The 19,604-nt window shown below is 35.0% G+C and overlaps 3 protein-coding genes across 7 annotated transcripts in view; 2 read left to right on the top strand and 1 right to left on the bottom strand.

Moving 5' to 3' along the window:
• Window positions 1–19,604, top strand: part of dl (dorsal) — a 40,193-nt gene that overhangs the window by 4,734 nt on the left and 15,855 nt on the right. For all 4 annotated transcript variants that reach the window (XM_053757207.1, XM_053757205.2, XM_053757204.2 and 1 more), the window contains exons 2-4: window positions 3,316–3,387; window positions 7,214–7,343; window positions 13,729–13,881. In XM_053757207.1, the coding sequence (XP_053613182.1) occupies window positions 3,316–3,387; window positions 7,214–7,343; window positions 13,729–13,881 (355 nt within the window). The remainder of the gene's footprint in view (window positions 1–3,315; window positions 3,388–7,213; window positions 7,344–13,728; window positions 13,882–19,604) is intronic.
• Window positions 13,950–16,333, top strand: LOC128676828 (putative nuclease HARBI1). 2 transcript variants are annotated; one of them, XM_053757209.2, is made up of 5 exons: window positions 13,951–14,793; window positions 14,878–15,068; window positions 15,159–15,294; window positions 15,393–15,534; window positions 15,665–16,333. In XM_053757209.2, the coding sequence occupies exons 2-5, from the start codon at window positions 14,932–14,934 to the stop codon at window positions 16,069–16,071; spliced, it is 822 nt and encodes a 273-aa protein (XP_053613184.1). In that variant the 5' UTR covers window positions 13,951–14,793; window positions 14,878–14,931; the 3' UTR covers window positions 16,072–16,333. The 2 variants fall into 2 exon arrangements, with proteins under 2 accessions (XP_064292562.1, XP_053613184.1); XM_064436492.1 differs by having other exon boundaries at window positions 13,950–15,068.
• LOC128676829 (uncharacterized) lies at window positions 16,319–18,373 on the bottom strand. Its single transcript, XM_053757210.2, has 5 exons — window positions 17,596–18,373; window positions 17,375–17,507; window positions 17,104–17,289; window positions 16,842–16,938; window positions 16,319–16,572 (listed from the first exon to the last, which is right to left on the bottom strand). Exons 1-5 carry the CDS (start codon window positions 17,748–17,750, stop codon window positions 16,460–16,462), a joined length of 684 nt encoding a protein of 227 aa, XP_053613185.1. The 5' UTR covers window positions 17,751–18,373; the 3' UTR covers window positions 16,319–16,459.

Below are 19,604 nucleotides of genomic sequence, written 5' to 3'. Positions count from 1 at the left end.
TGTAACGCGGGAATAATTGACAATTTCAAATATACCCAATGAACATTTAAATTTATTTGCCATGTTCCCGGCTATCCTACATTCTTTATATCTATTAACGAAGATGAAAATTCAATTATCCTTTTTGTTTACGATTAAATAATTTATATTGATATTTTTATGGATGGTTGATAGTTCACTGGCTTAATTACGCGTGTACAGTTAAAAGGATGTCAAGCAACTAAAATTCATGGCAAATTCGTCGCTATTGCCTAGATATAAAGATCCATGCAGGGTAAACTTGACATCAGGTCCACCTTTCTATTTCGGCAAGGCTTCAATGGCCGTTGTCATGAGGACTAAATTAGTAATTGCTAGTATTGTTTATGCCATCTGAGGTCTTATAGTTATTATATTCCAGAAAATTTGGAGTTTATTCATTACAAACAAAAAAACAGAAATACAAATCTTTTTATCGGGTACTATTATTATAAAGAGGTAAGTATTTGTGAGTTTGTATGTTTGAGGAGGGTAATCTCCGTAACTACCGAACAGATTTCAAAAATTCTTTCACCATTGGAAAGGTACATTATCCAAGATTGCTATAGGCTATATTTTATCTCAAAATTCCCAAGGGAGCGAAGCCCCGGGCAACATCTGGTAGATATTAGTATCTCATATAATATGGATATGAAGTATCACGGTCTCAAAACAAGGATGACTATGAACTAGTTGTTATACATGTCTTTAGCAGCATCATGAATAATAATAACTATTTGTAATCTTGAAGAACTACAGCAGCACATCGAGTGGGCCTTTAACTTTTCCCTTAAAAAAGATTGTGGCGTCATAGTCTTGAATCATGACGTCGACATCGCTCTAAAAATATATTCGTCTGGCACGGATAGACGCGAGATGAGGGCTCTTTAGTAGGTAAACTGGTATGCCTGTGTGTGTACCTATGTGGCCCACATCGACACAACCATTGTAATTTTAGTTTTATTAAATAGGCCTAATTAACAAAGACTAGTTTTATTAAATAGATTTATATTTAATAAAACTAAAATTACAATTAAAACTATATTTCATGATTTTGTAATTTTTCCACCATTGTAATTCAGTCAACCATTAGATTTTGATGATCCAGCTACGCTTTTACAGCCGGGTTCCTGCTTGACGTTATCCCTCTTTGGGGACGCTATTGTTGCCTACTTTTTATTGAGCAAGTTAACCACTATGTGTGTAATTTGCACTATTAAAACAGCAAAAAATCCAGCACGTAGACAATAGTAGTTATTGTGTATCTACCGTATACCTACTGTTTTATTGTACGCGTCCACTATTAAAATATTTGTACTAAATGCAAATTTTATGTTCTCATTATAAGTGAATTTGTAGATTATTTAATTCTTTTGCCATAAAATAATGACAATAATTATAAAAACATGTGCCCTGTTTGTTCCATGATCGAGGAAATAAAATAGCGATAAAATCTAACGGTGGCCGGCATTGATCGTAATTATTTGATTACATAATGATTCGCAGAACTAGTTGAACATAACGTGTCCGAAACCTGTTTGTTTACTGATTTGTTTTGTGCAAATGTTTGAGACGGCTCTTATTGAACACTAGCGGCCCAATACTTCATACTAGTGCCGAACTATCGATAGTTTCGATCGAAAAGCCATTGATACGGGTGATCTAGCCATATACCTAATCATTTATGGTACAATAATAATGAAGATCGCGCGGTCAAAAATAATACATTATACAAAAAAGTAAATTAATTTCATACGCAGGTCTATACATACATATACGAGTATAGACCTGATTATCATATTATGATATTTATCATATATGTTATTTATGTCGAAATAATGTTAAATTCCAAATTCTGTAACTAGCTTTGGCCCGCGGCGTCGCCCCCATTTATTTCGTGTGTACGTTTTTATTGTCAATATCTCTGGTTCTAAGCAACGTATCACGATAAAACCTATACCATCAGCTATACAATTGTGAAAATCACATCAGATTCCATTCTGTAGTTTTTGCTTGATCCGCGGACAAAAATGCAGACATACCCAAATTAAAAAAAAAACATTGTTCTAATACTAATACTAACTAATAGGAGCCTATTAATCCTAAAAAGACACACAATCATTTTTATTTTTCTTTCTTATAGTATTTTCTTATTTTCTTATAATATCTCCTATGTACAGACACTTACAGTTTTATTATACATATGACGACTCGGTGGCGCAGTGGTAAAGTGCTTGCCTCTGAACCGAGAGGTCCCGGGTTCGATCCCCGGTCGGGTCATGATGGAAAATGATCTTTTTCTGATTGGCCCGGGTCTTGGATGTTTATCTATATTATGTATTTGTTATAAAATATAGTATCGTTGAGTTAGTATCCCATAACACAAGTCTCGAACTTACTTTGGGGCTAGCTGAATCTGTGTGATTTGTCCTAATATATTTATTTATTTATTTCTATGTATAGACATGCGCGTGATGCGCGTATATAAATATAGTCAGAGACAGGGAGTTATAATTCAGTCAAAACCATAATTTATCTAATTAAAGGATTAATTAGCACGTTACATTCTGTTCAAATTCATGTTACATTCGGATCAGTTCTTTTTTGTTTTAAAGAGGAAAAGTATGATATTTCTTGACACATTCACAATACACGATATAACGAAGCACCCACACTTGTGGTTAGTTACCAAGTCACTCGTGTCGTGAAGGAAAATCGTTGGTCCTGTTTTGAGATCATCTCATGTCCATACATTAAATGTACATACGTACGTATGTTGGCAGTGGCGTAGCTAGGTATCCGAAAACGCTGGGGTAAAATCAGTTAGGGGCCCAACTATTTACAATCGTTTGTTATGTATTCGTCGTAGTCCAGATTATCAATAAAAATCAAAACATGCATGTAGTTTAAGTTATGAACGGACGCGCGAAATAAATGCGAACGAAGCCGCGAGCAAAAGCTAGTAATGAAGTAAATAAATAAAATCTATACTATACTTTATTACTCTGATTATTGGCAATACCCGCACACTATAGCGCCACCATCACATATCAATTTATTTTATTAGCGATTAACGAATCTACGTAGTTTCTTCAAAATCGCTCCAGTAGTTTTTGAGTTAAGTAACATTATTATGGACAGTAGGGAAAACTAAAAAGTAATCTATACAAATTGACCTACACTATTTAAAGGATTTTATTAAAAAGTTTCTCGTTTTTATTGGCTGTGGAACCGACATTATGAGCTTGTTGTGCTTAGTAAATAAATAAAAAGTTATATTGTGTGTTTGTTTTGCAGAGGGCGTCTCTCCCGCCGCAGTTGTGGACAATGTCGGCGACACTGGCTCCCACTTGAATATTAGCGATGTTTGTGAGTATCGTTTAATTATTTGTTAACTTATGAATCATAATTAGTGATGTAGCAGTAAGTTGTTTCGCACAACAACTGTCAAAAACATCTATTTAGGTTTTTAATGCGCACCTGCGCGTATAATATATAGGTGCGCATTTAAAACCTATAATACCTATAGTAATAGCTTATAATATATACGTATATTTGTTTATTTTACGGGTTTTATGGCATTACCTGACTTATTATACCAGATCCACACTGTCGCCAAACTCGGACACACGCCGACGCGAATGCGTGAACATTGCATAGTTAGTATGATTACTTTTATTTACCGCAATGAAAAGCCAGCAATGTATGCCGAATCAGCAAAAGTTTGGCACACTGTTCGACGACAATGTGGAGCCGTTAAATTATCGCATACCTATGGCCTGCTCCAGTGTGCAACCGATTGGACAACCCATACAAAGAGTTTTACTATATGACTTTACATTAATTACTCTGTACTGTAGTAATGTCAATTTTATGAATGATTGATTGATTTTGGAAATGATTCCTTCCTCAAGAAAATTGACGGATTGTAATGACCGCGCGGCCGCAGCGGTCGAAACGCTCTGCGAACCACCCAAAATGGCCTTTGTTTATCAAAAATAATTATTCTATTGTTATGTTTGTCTCATAACAATCTAAAAGTATTTTAAATCGAAAAAAACTAGCGACCCGCCCCGGCTTCGCTCGTGTGCAATATTATGCATGTTCATTTAATTTTAGCCCTTGTTCGGGCTGCCGAAATAGCACCGAAAACTAAGGTGCTTATTAAATGATAAATTTATTGAAATAATAAAACTATATTCGGAAAGTTACACTCAATAATTGGTGAACAGTTTGATGACGTATGAAAATGAGTAACGCTCGGCGCTCTTATTGACAGATGGAATATGAGGTGGAATATGCTGATACTGTACGATGCTAGCTCGTACAGCCCTTTATCCTGAACTCTTGTCTCAGTTGTTGTTACCTTGTTACTATGGTAATGTTACAGACATAATTGGGTGTCAATTTCGGCAGGAGGCAGGGAGTGGCCGTACCGTGGCCGTACCATATTTATTTTGTTAGATAGATTTAACTGCCTAACAAAATGCACTGCAATTATTAATTAATTATAATAATATAAGTTCAAATTGTTTGTTTTTTGTTACCTTTTCAAGCTTTATCTCAACCAATCTTCTTGAAATTTTGCTTCCCAGAAAATTTACGCGGGCGAAGCTGCGAGCAAAAGCTAGTCATTAATAAAAAACCTATGTGTATGTGTGTATATGGTAATCCAGCGGTGGCTTCCAAAATCGCACTGACGACGTTGGTATGTCAGCCTTAATTTCTTGTTGTCTATAATATTATTATAAAGAGGTAAGCGTTTGTGAGTTTGTGAGTTTGTATGTTTGAGGCGGGTAATCTCCGTAACTACCGAACCGATTTCATAAATTCTTTCACCATTGGAAAGGTACATTATCCAAGATTACTATAGGCTATATTTTATCTCAAAATTCCCATGGAAGCGAAGTCCCGGGCAACATCTAGTATAATATAAAACCAACTTGGCGCTCAAGTTAGGTACCTATAATAAACGTTAGGATTTTCCCGCTTTGGCTGTTTCTAACCGAGCGGCGAAAGTATAGCATCTCGAATTAGCAGTCGATTCGCAAACAAACAAACCGCGCGTGAAGCCCGCGCTAAATTAATACATCTTATGCCCGGCTAATAAAATGACAACTCAATGGGACTTGTGGGATAAAAATGAATAGGTTTCTTTTTCATAAAACACACACACATACCATATTATATTCTTACTAGGTAGATATATGACAAACAAACAGACAAACCATAGTTTGTCTGCAGTTTTCACAGTTTGAAACCACCAGAATGTATATAATAATCTTCATATTTCTGTTTGTATAAGCGTTTATGTTTATTTATATCTTATTTATTTATTTATGTAAGTAAATGTATGTATATTTATCATTGTTTATTGTATTTGCTGGTTGCTGTGCCCACCCCCTGCTAAATTGTTCCTCTTCTCTACCCAAAGGTTGGCTGGAAGAGATTGCTGAGCAATAAGTCCGCCTTTGCTCCATATGTACCTAATCTCTATTCATTGTGTACCTAATGTGTTTATGGACAATGAAGTTCATTTATTATTATACTATAATACTCTTTTGTGACCGACGTTTGAAACGAAATATTCGATTAATTAATCAATACATACAAATATAAATGCAAACATTTAACAACACAAAAGGCACATGATTAAAAAAACAAAGTGTAATCAAAGTTACTTCCGTGAGCTCTTGTCCTTTTGCCTTTGTGCAAGTGAATGACCTTGCGACGAGTATGGAAGAATGTATTCAATTTATTATAATGCATCACTATAAAAGAAAGTATGTAGGTACCATGGAATACAGAAAACAAGCATGTACTTACCTACTCATAGGATTTCATTAGACTTGTGGTCATCCTAACTAATAGAGTATTATAAATGCGATGAAAGTATGTTTATTACCTCTTCACGCTCTATCTACTTCACCCTTCTTCTTAAAAAAATTGTATACATGTAATTTGAAGTATGGAGATGGACATCAGGTACCTTTTATATAAAATTAACGCGGGCGAAGCCCCGGGCAAAAGCTTGTCTGATATAATTATAGTGTAAATCATTACATAGTAGGTATAAAACAAAGTCGCTTCCCGCATTGTTATTACTGTCCTTAGTATGCTGTTAGATCTTTTAAAACTAATACAACGGATTTTGATTGTTTTTAAAAATAGCAGATTTAATGGTTTCTATGCGTATAACATGCATAATATTGCATTTGTGCAAAGCTAGTCGGGTTGCTAGTAAACTATAAAAAGTAAGTACAAAAATGTTTATTTAAATGTTATAGGTACCCTGTGTAGGTACCTAGTAACATTTTCCATGTTGTAACAAACACTATCACTATGATAATTTAGATATTTTTAATAAAAAATTAATAAGTATGCTTGTCCAGGCATATTCATTTAATGTTGCAGGCTGCGGTGATCACTTTCCATCAGATGGGCCGCATTCATTTGTAAATTAGAAAAAGGGAAAGTTTTATTTTTTGTTAAGAAGCTGTCCTTTTATTATTGTTAATTGAATACAATCAAATATGACGACCATATCAAAACTTTACGAGTATCATTAACTTACCTATTATTAATAGGTACGCATATCGAATGCCTCATTGGTTGTTTGTCATAATCATGGTATTTTGTATATTTTCCTGGGTGCTAGCACTAGTGTCTGTGCTTAGTGGGTGTGCTTCGTGTCACGGAATTTTGTAGGATTCGATTTCTGAGTCGATTGAAAATGTTGCGATGTCGTCGACGTGAGTTAAGCTTTTAGAGACGTATAGATAATATTGTAAAATATTACATTTTGTTACATTGTTTAGAGGTTTTTCATTATAATGGTGTCATTTATCATCTCTCTCCATCAACGGATTTTATAGTAGTTTTTAATAGCTATTGTTAATTGTTGTAGATTATATTTTATTGACGTTTATAAATCTGATAAGTCGTTGTTTCGGAAATAGTGACTGTAGGTCACATCCAGGAATATACTCGACGTTCCACCATAATACAAGAATAAAGACAATGTAGTAATTCAGTGACTTAATGTTATATCACCAATGTAAATAAAATAAAGTGTTTTTCATCGTCTCAATCTTTTCTTTGGTAACATAATTTTTAATTTATATTAGTTTTGTTACCTATCGAGAATCGAATGTTATTGATGAGTAGATATTAATTTTGATTCTTTCTCCGGCAGTTGAGGTGATATCACACGACTACCCGACGATCGGCGCGGGCGCGGCCCTCGAGGACATGTCGCGCCCGCCCGGGCCCCACGCGGGGCCGTACACCCGCATCACAGAACAGCCCGCAGGGAAAGCACTCAGGTAATATTATTTTTATTTTGTTTATTTATTTTAATTTATTTGGAATAAAGTACAATATTAGAGACATACGGCCATTTATTTACTCCCCTTTACATTTATCCCCTCATTGATAGGTAATGTGTAATGTTTTAGCTCTAGATCTTAGTTGAATACTTGAGACGCGGGCGCTGCGATGTGACGCGACGGCTATAAAAGTAAACCGTTTAATTATATAACGAAGGGTTGTGTCTCGGGTATAGGAGGATGCGTTCGTGCGCGAACTGCGGCGATTATCCCTACGCTACTTTGGTAGCTTATGTGTTCAAGAGTCATTCGTGTCTCAGTCGGCAATTTCAGTGAAAAAACTCGATTCTGTCCAAAATATCTTGCAAGCTAAGATAGCCTACCCTTTTAATCTTATATTTTTAATAATAGTAAATGGTTACACTACTGCAACAAAAGTTAATATAGATAGATAGATAAAACATTTATTTGTAAAACAACAATACAATACACAACCAGACTGAAAAACACAAAACACAGTATTCACAAAGCACAAATGAAGTAAGTGTTCTGTGATGCAGCAATACAAAAAGGCCCATCTCCTAGAGGATATATTGTGCCTAGTGCCTGTTTTAGCATTGATTGAAGTCTGAGCTGGGTATTCCGTTCAATTCTAAATAGTTTATTTGGCACGCGATGTAGGTTCAGTTGGGGCTTGTTTATTTGAATTGCATTTGTCTAATATGCAGTTTGACTGTTAAGGATAATCATCATATCATACTTTAGTCCATTAGCCGCTTGCCTTAAAACCCATTCCGAAATCAAGATAGCATGAGAACCTTTAGTAGAATACCCAACTGCTAAATTCCTTTGAAAACCGTTGCAATGTACAATCTTGAATCTACTACCATCATGGCTATTTTATTTTCTCCGTAAGACACTTTAAAACATGTAGTCGTCAATCCACATTGGTATTCCATATCGCTTGGTGGTGATGGTCATGGCCCATACTTCATTTCCATTCATAAGGAAAGCCATAGGCACATAACAGTGGAGACCTTAAAATGGCTGGTGAAATAAATACATATGTCAAGATATGGAACAATCACTTAATAAAGAAATAGTTAATCCGTACGAATATGGTATTTTTGGATTCGTTATTGCTTCTCAGCTAGGTGCATATAAAAATATCAATGATTTAGGAAGTCATTAGGTCTATACGTTGCATTTTCGACACACGTAATTAACTTTCACTCGCGAGTGCGTTTTCCTCATACAATCGAACGCAAAAAAATGTGATACGACTTATTTCAATGATATTAGTATGTGCTGAATGACTAAAACATGCATATTTGCATATATATGAACTGTTGCCCTCTTGGGTCTGCATAAGGTATTCCAGATCTTCGATTTTTTTACTTCAACAGAAAATGCTCATCAGGCTGAACAACTTTTGTTAAGTCGTTATTTCTATATTTCCTATAGTTTAGCTGTACTATTATGGGTCAGGTGTTCCAGATCTTAGTATGTGCTGAATGACTAAAACATGCATATTTGCATATATATGAACTGTTTATCAAAATTCGATAATGTACTTTTAAGTCAATAAAAAAAAATATGAAAATACCACTTGAAGTGCAAACAATATTGTAAAATAAATTATACGATCAAAATTACACCCACGCTTATGTGAAACGAATACACTGCTAAAGAGAAAAGTTATGTCGATACATAACATTTGCATACATTTGCGTCGATATTGCAATGAATTATTCATTGTTCAATAAATATCAGTGGCTACACAGAGCCCGCAAACTACAGTTTATAGATTTTGTACTTTAAACACCTTATTATTGTGTGGTAAATGGACTTAAAACCTTTAATTGCTAAATACACACGACTTGGTACCTCTTTCTTTGCTATCATCGATATTTAATGTAATAATGTGACGCCATTCTCCAGAGAACCTACATACCGATTTCATGTTAAAAATAATAAGAATAAAGTTATGATTATCCTAATAACAATAACATTGTAAATCTGAGAGCAACGCAAGGAAACCGCCCATTGATCGACTATGGCGTGTCGTAGGCAATTACGCGAGATCAATTATTATTATTGTTACAATAGACCAACATTCTTCCTTATTTTCTTTCCTGTTCAATGTCAACAGCAGAATGTAGAGTAGACGCCTGATTTTGAAAATCCTCCGATCCTAATTTGTAACAGAAAGTAATATTGGTGATGCTGTGTAGGGGTCAAGCTCTGTTGATCCTAGTATATAAATAACTAGATGTTGCCCGGGGCTTCGCTCCCGTGGGAATTTCGAGATAAAATGTAACCTATATAAATCTGGGATAATGTAACTTTCTAATGGTGAAAGAATTTTTGAAATCGGTTCGGTTGTTTAGGAGATTACCCGCCTCAAACATACAAACTCATAAATTCGTCTTTGATCGTAGACGAATGTATAATGCCAATTAAACAAGGTATACATCCATAATATAAGATATAGTATAAGATATATAATGATACTTATTCATCAAAAAAGATATACACTTCACCTTTCTAATGGTGAAAGAATTTTTGAAATCGGTTCGGTTCTTTATTCTTTCGAAGATTATCCGCCTCAAACATACAAACTCGCAAACGCGTACCTCTTTATAATAATAGTATAGATATATAGTATAGATTGCGATGGGACAGTTGGGACTTACTTTTACAAATAAATGTGTTTGTGGTTCTTGATGTCTTGAGCATGGATTTAATAAGTACTTCATACAACGGAGTACTTACTGATTCCTTGGTCTTGAGCTCCTTTTTATATTTGTCTCATTTACTAGGGCCTTGAAACCTTGTAATTTGAGTAGTAAACCTGGATGTACAATGATAGTCTTTCGTTTGTCGTTATATTCATGTAAGTTAATTGTTTTCACATCGATATATATATTTATTATAATCAGCACTCGGATCACAATCATAACCTGTTTTGATATACCTTTTGACTATGTACATTATGTACTTTTATATATTATTAGAAAGAAAAAAAAAACATTGTAAGAAACAATAATGGTAAGCCGATCTGGCATGATAGGGACCAACACTGTTCAAATGAGTTTCTTTCGGCATTTCTTCTCAGCAGTGGTCGTTCCGAAATGCCAGTAGTTTGTAGCTTGTGAGAAATAACTATAAATATAAAGATTGACGAGAAAAAGTGAAGGTCTAATTTCTGAATAAATTATTTGAATTTAGTCAACATGTATATGTATATAACTGTTTCTATATCTATGATCTACCAAATGAAAACGCCGTAAGATTAAAGAAATAATACTCCAGCCAACATGGTCGGATCATGGTGGGTTTCATAGTTTCTTAGGTGACACTCACAGTCTTTATTAGAATTATCATAGACATGGACAAGAAGACAACTTGACGAAATGCGACAATATTAAAGTACATCATATTAAGATTGAATCTAAACATTACCTCCCTTTTTTGACGCAACGTGTTCTGACGAATTGTATTCACGTACTGAAATATAAATATTTTCTAGTCATTGGTAATTTTAACGATGTCTATAGATATTATACCTATAAATAAATAAATATATTAGGACAAATCACACAGATTGAGCTAGCCCCAAAGTAAGTTCGTGACGTTCGTGTGTTATGAGATACTAACTCAACGATACTATATTTTATAAAATATACATATAAACATCCAAGACCCGGGCCACACAGAAAAACATCATTTTCCATCATGACCGGGGATCGAACCTGGGGCCTCTCGGTTCAGAGGCAAGCACTTTACCACTGCGCCACAGAGGTCGTCAATTATTATTTATAATTATATAGTGGAAATTTTAACTTAGGAAAGAACCATAGAATCTTCTTAGAACACAGTTTTTTTTTTCATCGTCTAGGTACCTAAATAAATTTTCCCGCCGAAACTCGACATTGGAAAGGCTACGCGACCTTGACGCGGCCTTCCTTCTCAACATCCGAACGGGGAAGTACCTACCTCTAGATGTTGATTCACTTTCGGTAATTGTTATTTCGAATAGTGCAATGATCGCTTGTATGGAAATCGTTTGATCAAATCGTAATTAGAGCCGAATGGTGGTAAAGTACAATAATAACAAAATTATTGAGCTTAGGATGTTTGTAATAACTTGTGCGAAACGCAAACTATAGGAAATAAATGTTTTTTGTATGTCGATGTATAAAAATCGAAGATCTGGAACACTTGAAGAAGATTCATAATGGTTCAGCTAAACTATAGTTTAGATAGTTTCCTATAAGAACTGGAAATATAGTTTTCCAGTCTATTTAGTCTAGTCTAACTATCTAAAAATAGTTCGGCCACGCGAACGAAGTCGCGGGAATCAGCTAGTAGGTACATAAATTATAACTAAATAAGATACATATAAAGGTTTTGTGGCATTTGATTCCATCCTGTAATAGGAGCACTCCAAATTCTCCCGTTGGCAGGAGACAGCATTCTCAAGGAGGATTGATGTCAGAAAAAAAGCAAGGAATAGTTCACAAACCATCATTTAAATAAATTCTTCACTAAATTCTAACTCACAATACTTTAATAATATTCTCTTAGAGTGTGAAATTGATTTTTACCAGATTACAGAAATTGATTTTTGGTGTCAGATTTTATTCAAGTCGCCTAAAGTCATCTGACATGACTTTTATGACTACCGCTATGCAACGGTTACAGTCGTTATACACTTATCCCTCTTATTATTGACAGTGAATCTCTTAGAGAATAGAGGATCCCAGATTTTTCCATTGAGAATGAGACAGTGTGGTCCGGTCCCATCACCCAACCCTAAGAAAGCGAGGTCTTTTACGTAGAAAAAGAACTGACTTGGTATAGGAAGGAGCAAGAAATCTACCCCCGAGAAAGATAGAGATATGAAAAAGATTTAGTCTTTCTCGTTCTACTTGCTTGGAAAGTTTGAATTTAGGTCAATAACACGAGACCGGCGCGCTAATATTAGACCTGCAGTTGTTGTATATCTGTTCTTTGTCGATTCCATGTAATTTACGTCACTGGCACGTGATATGATTGTTGTCTTTTATTATCCCGTTATTTCATGTGCACTGTGGATTATACCTATGTAATCATTAGTCGTTGCGTAAGTTCGTCGACGACATCAACATCAATTCGATTCTAAACTCCTAAATCATTTCAAATTTATTTTAAGAAATTCTGCTCTAATATGTGGGTTGGGTTTTAGTTAAGGATTTTCTTAATGACGGTTTGTGAACCATTCCTTGTTCCTTAGCTAGCTCTTCTATTTATAAATGTTGACGACCTCGGTGGCGCAGTGGTAAAGTTCTTGCCATTGAACCGAGAGGTCCCGGGTTCGATCCCCGGTCGGGTCATGATGGAAAACGATCTTTTTCTGATTGGCCCGGGTCTTGGATGTTTATCTATATATGTATTTGTTATAAAATATAGTATCGTTGTGTTAGTATCCCATAACACAAGTCTCGAACTTACTTTGGGGCTAGCTCAATATGTGTGTTTTGTCCTCATTTATTTATTTATTTATGTATTCCTCATAGTTATTTATTTAGACCACGGTGTGTCCAAGAGTCTAATTTGCTTTATGACCGGTTGCTTATTATGTTTCCGGTTTCCTGTTTTCTCCTACAATTAAATGACGTATTAAAATCTCATTCGTGCAAACGTAATATGGCAGTTAAAACGCTCGTATTTATCACTTTGATAGCAATCTCAATACGAGTACAAGTCCTTAGCTGGTTACCAGTGATCTGTATATCAGGTTTCTGCCCTCATCACGTTCATCTGGATAGGTAACTTGTTTGCCGTATAGGTTTCTAATTACTCCAGTCTCGAAGAAAAGAGAAAAAGAATCGGTAAAGGAACCGCACCGTGGGTTTCATAAATTTCGCTGTTTTTATAAATGTACATATTTAAATAAATAAATATATTAGGACAAATCACACAGATTGAGCTAGCCCCAAAGTAAGTTCGAGACTTGTGTTATGAGATACTAACTCAACGATACTATATTTTATAACATATACGTATATAGATAAACATCCAAGACCTGGGCCAATCACAAAAAGATCATTTTCCATCCTGACCCGACCGGGGTTCGAACCCGGGACCTCTCGGTTCAGAGGCAAGCACTTTACCACTGCGCTACCGAGGTCGTCAAACAGTTTTCCCATTTATTCCTTAACCTGTGCTGTAAGAATTCTTATTGCTAAATGTATTTTTTCTAGATTAGGGTATTTGATAATTCGATTTTTAAAGCAATACTTAAATAACACACACCCAAACTAAAATCAATACATAATATTTTAAAAACTTATCTTTGTTAATGCGATGTATTATTAATCTGTGTTTTCATCAACAGATTTCGGTACGAATGCGAGGGCAGGTCAGCAGGTTCGATTCCCGGCGTAAAGAGCACTCCTGAGAACAGGACCTACCCCACCATCATGATCTGCGGGTACAAGGGCAGGGTCGTGGTCGTCGTCTCTTGTGTCACCAAGGATGAGCCCTTCAAGTGAGTATCTTCATGTCTTTGAGCATGTGAACACCCTCAAAGTCAAGTCAAAACTCTTCATTCAATGTAACATGATATATGTCACTTATTATTGTAAATTAATAAATAAAATAAAATTTAACTGCCAACTTCCAAGTAGAGGATATATTCTCGCAAATATTCCTGTTAACCCACAAGTGGACGGAAGAAAGTGATAAGGTATATAAGATCAGTACCCCGAGCACGAAAAATTATCGTTCTGGTTATGGTAATCGTAATCGTATTATTTTCTATGAAAACCAGAGCAGCGCCGCTACGGTCGTTTGAGGAACTAAAACTTTATAGCACGAACTTAGTACTCTTGTAATCGTTATCGTAATCGTATAGTAAACGATAGTTAAAGTATGGAAATCATAGCACGAACACACTTTTGACAGATCGTATCGTTTTTTTCGACAGCTAACTATCGTATCGTGTCTCACCGAGCATTTTACAGTGAGAGAACTCTCGTTTTGGTTGTGTTTCGTGATATAAAATATTTTTTAAAATAATAATGGGTGATTCAGTGCTTTAAAAAATGTCTATGTTATCAAGGAACCGTCCATTACGTAGTTATTACTACTTATGGCGTTTATTTAATAGCATTCAAGAAGAAGAAGACGAAATCAGAAGGTAACTATAAAATTGTATAAAAAATATTTTTGGATATTTATTATTTTTTAAAGAAAATAAAATATTTTTGCTTTTTATTTTTTACGCAGAGAAATAAAAATTAGAAGTTATTTGAGGTGAAATTTCAAGCCCCTAGACTTACACGAAAGGGAGTTTATAAAGAGGTATCGTCTCTCTAAAGCTGCATTCCATTATATATGTATTGAGCTTAAAAATAAAACCTCCTTAAGATCCAGCATAAGAGTCGATTTAGAACATAAGGTAAGGTGCTAATTATTATAATGAAAAAAAATTACTATGAGTTAGTGAAGTCCTAGTTTTCCTATATAAATTTACTTTTTACAGGTATTATGCGCTCTATCTTTTTATGCAACTGGTTCGTATCAGCGAATTGTTGGTATGGGCAAATATTTAGGGCAGACCACAGTCAGTAAATATATAACAGAGGTTACTAATGCCCTAAATAACAGAAATATATTAAGCAAGTTCATAAAATTTCCTACCAATAGAGCTGAAAGAGATATCATCAGGCAAAAGTAAGATTTATATTTTATCCATGGTTTATTTATTTTAAATTAAATTCAAATAAAAGTTATGTAAAGGTTATTTTTCCCTATTTTTTGCAGGTTTTATACACAATATGGATTTCCCGGCGTTCTTGGGTGCATAGATGGATCACATTTCCATATATTTTCACCACCAAAGGATGTGGAACATCTTTTCTTTTGTCGAAAACATTATTATTCCTTAAATGTGCAAATGGTAATAATATGAAATAAACTATTTACTACTACCTACTCTTATACCTGCTTAAATAATAAGCACAATGCATAAGATTTATAATTAAAACGTTTTCACAGGTATGTGACAGCGATGGGCGAATTTTAAATATTAATTCGCGTTATGGTGGAGCTACACACGATGCATTCATTTGGGAGAATAGTGCCGTGAATGAATTTATGCAAAGACTTGACCAAAGTAATGAACATACATGGCTTCTAGGTGGGTTGCGTATTGACGATTATATTAATTATAGTCATATAGGTAAAATAACTTCAATAAAATCAATAAAAAAATTTAAAAATTCATAAAGTTAATTTTAATTATCATATTATTTTTTTTTCATTTGCAGGTGATTCTGGATATCCGCAAAGACCTTGGCTGATGACACCTATTACCGACGCAGCTGAAAATAGTCCTGAAGCTAAATATACCTCCGTTCATGGTCGAACAAGGGTGGTTATTGAAAACACCTTTGGACGATTGAAAAATCGCTGGAGATGTCTCAGCAAGGATCGGACTTTGCATTATAAGCCTGAGAAATGTGCAAGAATTATAACTGCATGTAGTGTTTTACACAACTTGGCCCTTCAATTTAATGTTCCTGATCCTGAGTCTGATTCTGAACAAGTTTCAGAGATCGAGGACGTTTTAAGACCTGTGGCACCAGAGGAAAGGGCAGACACTGGAAGGGATTTACTGATTAGGGGCAGAGCAATACGAACTCAGTTGGTACGAAGAATCAATAGTTTACATTAATAAGGATATAGATTGTCAAATTACAAGGATTGATTATGTTAGTTATTAGATAAATGATAAGAAGAATATACATCAATAATTTTAATAGTTAAAAAAAAAACTTAACATTTTGGTTGTTTTACTTATCACTTACCTCTATAATATAATACTAACTAACCTTATATAAAACTAGTCATTCATCATGCTTTTTTCCTTCCAAACATTTATATAATACACTCAAAGCTTCTTTCATAAATTCCAGCCATTTAGCTTGCAATTCTAGCTCTAAATCTCTCTGCCGTATTTTCTCTTTCTCCAGTTCAAAATACCTTCCATCCCGAATCATTTCACCATCATTTTACCTTCCATCCGATCCATTTCAGCACTTAAAAATAGATCTGCTACATTTTTAGTTTTGAGATTTTTTCTTTGGTTGTGGAGTCCACTTCCTAGTTTGTGGTGGAGTTGGTGCTCGAGGCGGTTGCTCTTGGCTGGTGCCAGGTTGGTTCCAGTCCTCATCCCCTGTAATGTTTAATAAGTTATTTCAATAAATCTTTATCCATACAGAGTGATTGGCATTATTTTTTCTACATGCTCAGAGGAACCCTGAAATCGAGAAAAAACAAAATAGCTGATCTTCAAGTTAGCTATTCAATTTCGTATGGAACAGCTGACTAAACATGTAGACAAAATATTGCCAATGTATAAGAAATCAGTAAAAGAATAAATACATTGTATAAAATTTATTTAAGTTAAAGCAAGTAATTATTGTTTATATTTACCAAACATACATATATTTAGTAGAGGAGAGGGCTCCCTCTGAAAATCAATCTCTTCTACTGGGTTTATGTCAACCTCCTGTGATGCCAACTCCACTTCTTGTTCTACCTATGAGTATGAAAACAAACAAATATTAAATCCTACTATCATATAACCACCATAGCCAAATCTTTGACTTCAATATTTGGCTTCTTTACTACACAGGTGTCATGATTAGTTTCACAGAAGTAATTAAATTTAATGTGACAAATAAAACACAAATATTTTACTTACATGTTCAAAACCAACTTCAGGGATGGTATTCATGCCTGAGGCAGCCTGCTCTCCCATAATCGCCAGCACTCTGAGCTCTAAGTCTGTGAGGCTTATCTTCAAAGCTGGACCACCCCCTGTTCCAGTCATGCTTCTATTTAATTTGGCCGCCTTCCTTTTTGTATTATTTTTAAAATCCGTCCAGACCTATAAAGTAATATACCAAACACTTTAACTTTAATTAACAATGTTTATAAAAATATATATTTAATGTCCTTCACGTAAAACTTACCTTTCGCCACTTTTCTTCCGTTCGGGAGTCACCAGTTCCATCGCAATTTAATTTCGCAGCGAGCTCCCGCCATTTATTTGTGGCCCACTGCCGACCCCTTGGGCCTCCAGTTGGTTTAGCTAAGTCCCCATTTCTATGTAAAAACAATACAAGGATAACTTTAGGTCACTTTAACACAACATTAAAAGTATTTCGACACTAAGTATTTTAAAAAAACTCACCTCTCCATGAACTCCACCATAATAACAAACTGTGTTGGACTAGTTCTCATCGTAGAACGGTTATTTAACAAATAATAATGCAACATCACATCGCAGGCCCTTTTAAATTCCTTGCACTTGCAAAAGGCAATAAATTTCACGAAATTCCACTTCATATTCTTTCTAATCTTAGTTCCACTTGACGAAAGAACTTTTACAAGTTTTTGGTTGATAGGTTTTTTTAATGCTAAGTTGACATTGACTAATAGGATAGGTGCGTTCAAAATATTTTTTGTTGCTAGGTCGTCGGTGACAAAAACACTCCTGATTTATATCACAGCTATAACTTTAGACGAAAGATTTTGTTAAGATTAGCATTAAAATTAATATGTTTTCTTGTTTTTAATAAAAATCGTAACAGTCAAGTCGTTTTTCAATTTATTTTAAAACCACAATTGCGTTACCGACATTTATGAACGCACTTTTTAACTACGTCGTGCTGTTTGCGGACAGCCTAAGATAACTATAGTATCGTATTACAATCGACTACACGATAGTAATCTAGGATAGTTTCGTGCTACCGATGCAATATCGTGATCGTTATCGAATAGTAAAGAATTACGATTACGATACGATAACTATATTTTTTCGTGCTCGGGGTACAGGTGTGTAAACGATAAATGTGAAGTGAATCGGAAATGCTCGTCATCATTATTTTAAGTCAAAGAAATCTTATGAAGATTGTGTTGAGTACCTCTCGAAAGAGTGATAGATATAGAAGAATGTACTTTGTTATATTGTAGATAAAGTTCACAAACGTTTACCTACAAGTTAATAAATTAACCGTAATATATAAATATATTTTGAATTAAAACTTTATCACAATGCCTCATCATGTTATTATCACTAACTTACTTACTACGCTGGCTCAGTGACCCCAAAGTGGATCTTGACCTCGCACATAATCTTCTGTTCTGCACGGAGGTCTGCCAATAGACAGCTCCCAGCATCAGCCTTCACAGCGTCGCTCCAGCGATATCTGGGACGTCCGACTGGGCGCTTCCCCGACACCTCTCCCAGATAAGCTGATTTAACGCCACGATCCTCCCTCATTCTCTCTAGATGACCAAGCGTAGTCGCTGTGACTTTATCACGCCTAATATGTTAGGCTGACATGTTATTATTAAAGTAAAACAACTGTGTATGTAGAATAGTATGTACGTACAGACGTACAGGTAGCAGGAATATCAAGATACTATAAATAGCAACTATTACCGCGTTATATGTATCTATGTGTTATGTGACGTGCGGTTGTATGTACAGTAAGATATTTTATCATCTTAAATTAGTACCTTTTTATTAAAGTTTTACGCGTTAAGAATTACCATAATATTAACAAGTGTAATCGTCGCACTAGGTATTTGAGGAAAACATAATGTTTCGATACAAGTTTTTTGGGAATGTTGATTAACGTCGATTGGAATATTTGCATTAATTCGTCACATACTTAACAGTCAACTACACCATTATAAAATAATGTAGAAAAAACCGTGGCCGTCGAATGACAAGGTCACATCCGGTAAATAAAAAAATAGATTTTGCACAATGCTGTCAACGTCACTCCGGGCTTGCCCCGATCAGACAGTGACGTCACGCAATCTCTATGAGGTAAAATGACGCTTGTTTTTATATGCAAATCGTCACGAATTGCGTGCAGCTTTCGTCGCGATTGTCATGAATGGTGTAGTAGGGAATAACCCATACGAGTAATACCTCTTTTATATTAGTCTTATGTTAGTTTTATAGTAGTCATACTTTATTGCCGCGTCTATGAAAAAATTTAGACGAGATAACGTATTGCCATTTCTCTAACAGTCCTTGTGTGACGATAATGAAGATCTCACCAAAAACATAAATGTGACTCAATATGGCGTGTGAAAATGAGAAAGAGAGAGGAGAGAGAGAATTATGTGTGAAGAGAGAACTATGTTCCGTTTAAACCTATATAGGTATATAGAAAAAGTCCGCTT

This window comes from Plodia interpunctella, chromosome 16 (assembly GCF_027563975.2).
Source record: "Plodia interpunctella isolate USDA-ARS_2022_Savannah chromosome 16, ilPloInte3.2, whole genome shotgun sequence".
NCBI lineage: Eukaryota > Metazoa > Arthropoda > Insecta > Lepidoptera > Pyralidae > Plodia > Plodia interpunctella.
This window is presented reverse-complemented; position numbering and strand designations above follow the sequence as displayed.

Excerpts from the sequence above, each read along its gene's own strand:
- LOC128676828 (XM_064436492.1), top strand. The coding sequence starts at position 14,932 with ATGGGCAAATATTTAGGGCAGACCACAGTCAGTAAATATATAACAGAG. Across the intron at positions 15,069-15,158 it reads AGAGATATCATCAGGCAAAA|GTTTTATACACAATATGGAT; the intron begins GTAAGATTTATA and ends TATTTTTTGCAG. Across the intron at positions 15,535-15,664 it reads TGAACATACATGGCTTCTAG|GTGATTCTGGATATCCGCAA; the intron begins GTGGGTTGCGTA and ends TTTCATTTGCAG.
- LOC128676829 (XM_053757210.2), bottom strand. The coding sequence starts at position 17,750 with ATGAAGTGGAATTTCGTGAAATTTATTGCCTTTTGCAAGTGCAAGGAA. Across the intron at positions 17,290-17,374 it reads CGGAAGAAAAGTGGCGAAAG|GTCTGGACGGATTTTAAAAA; the intron begins GTAAGTTTTACG and ends ATTACTTTATAG. Across the intron at positions 16,573-16,841 it reads CTCTCCTCTACTAAATATAT|GGGATGAGGACTGGAACCAA; the intron begins GTATGTTTGGTA and ends TAAACATTACAG.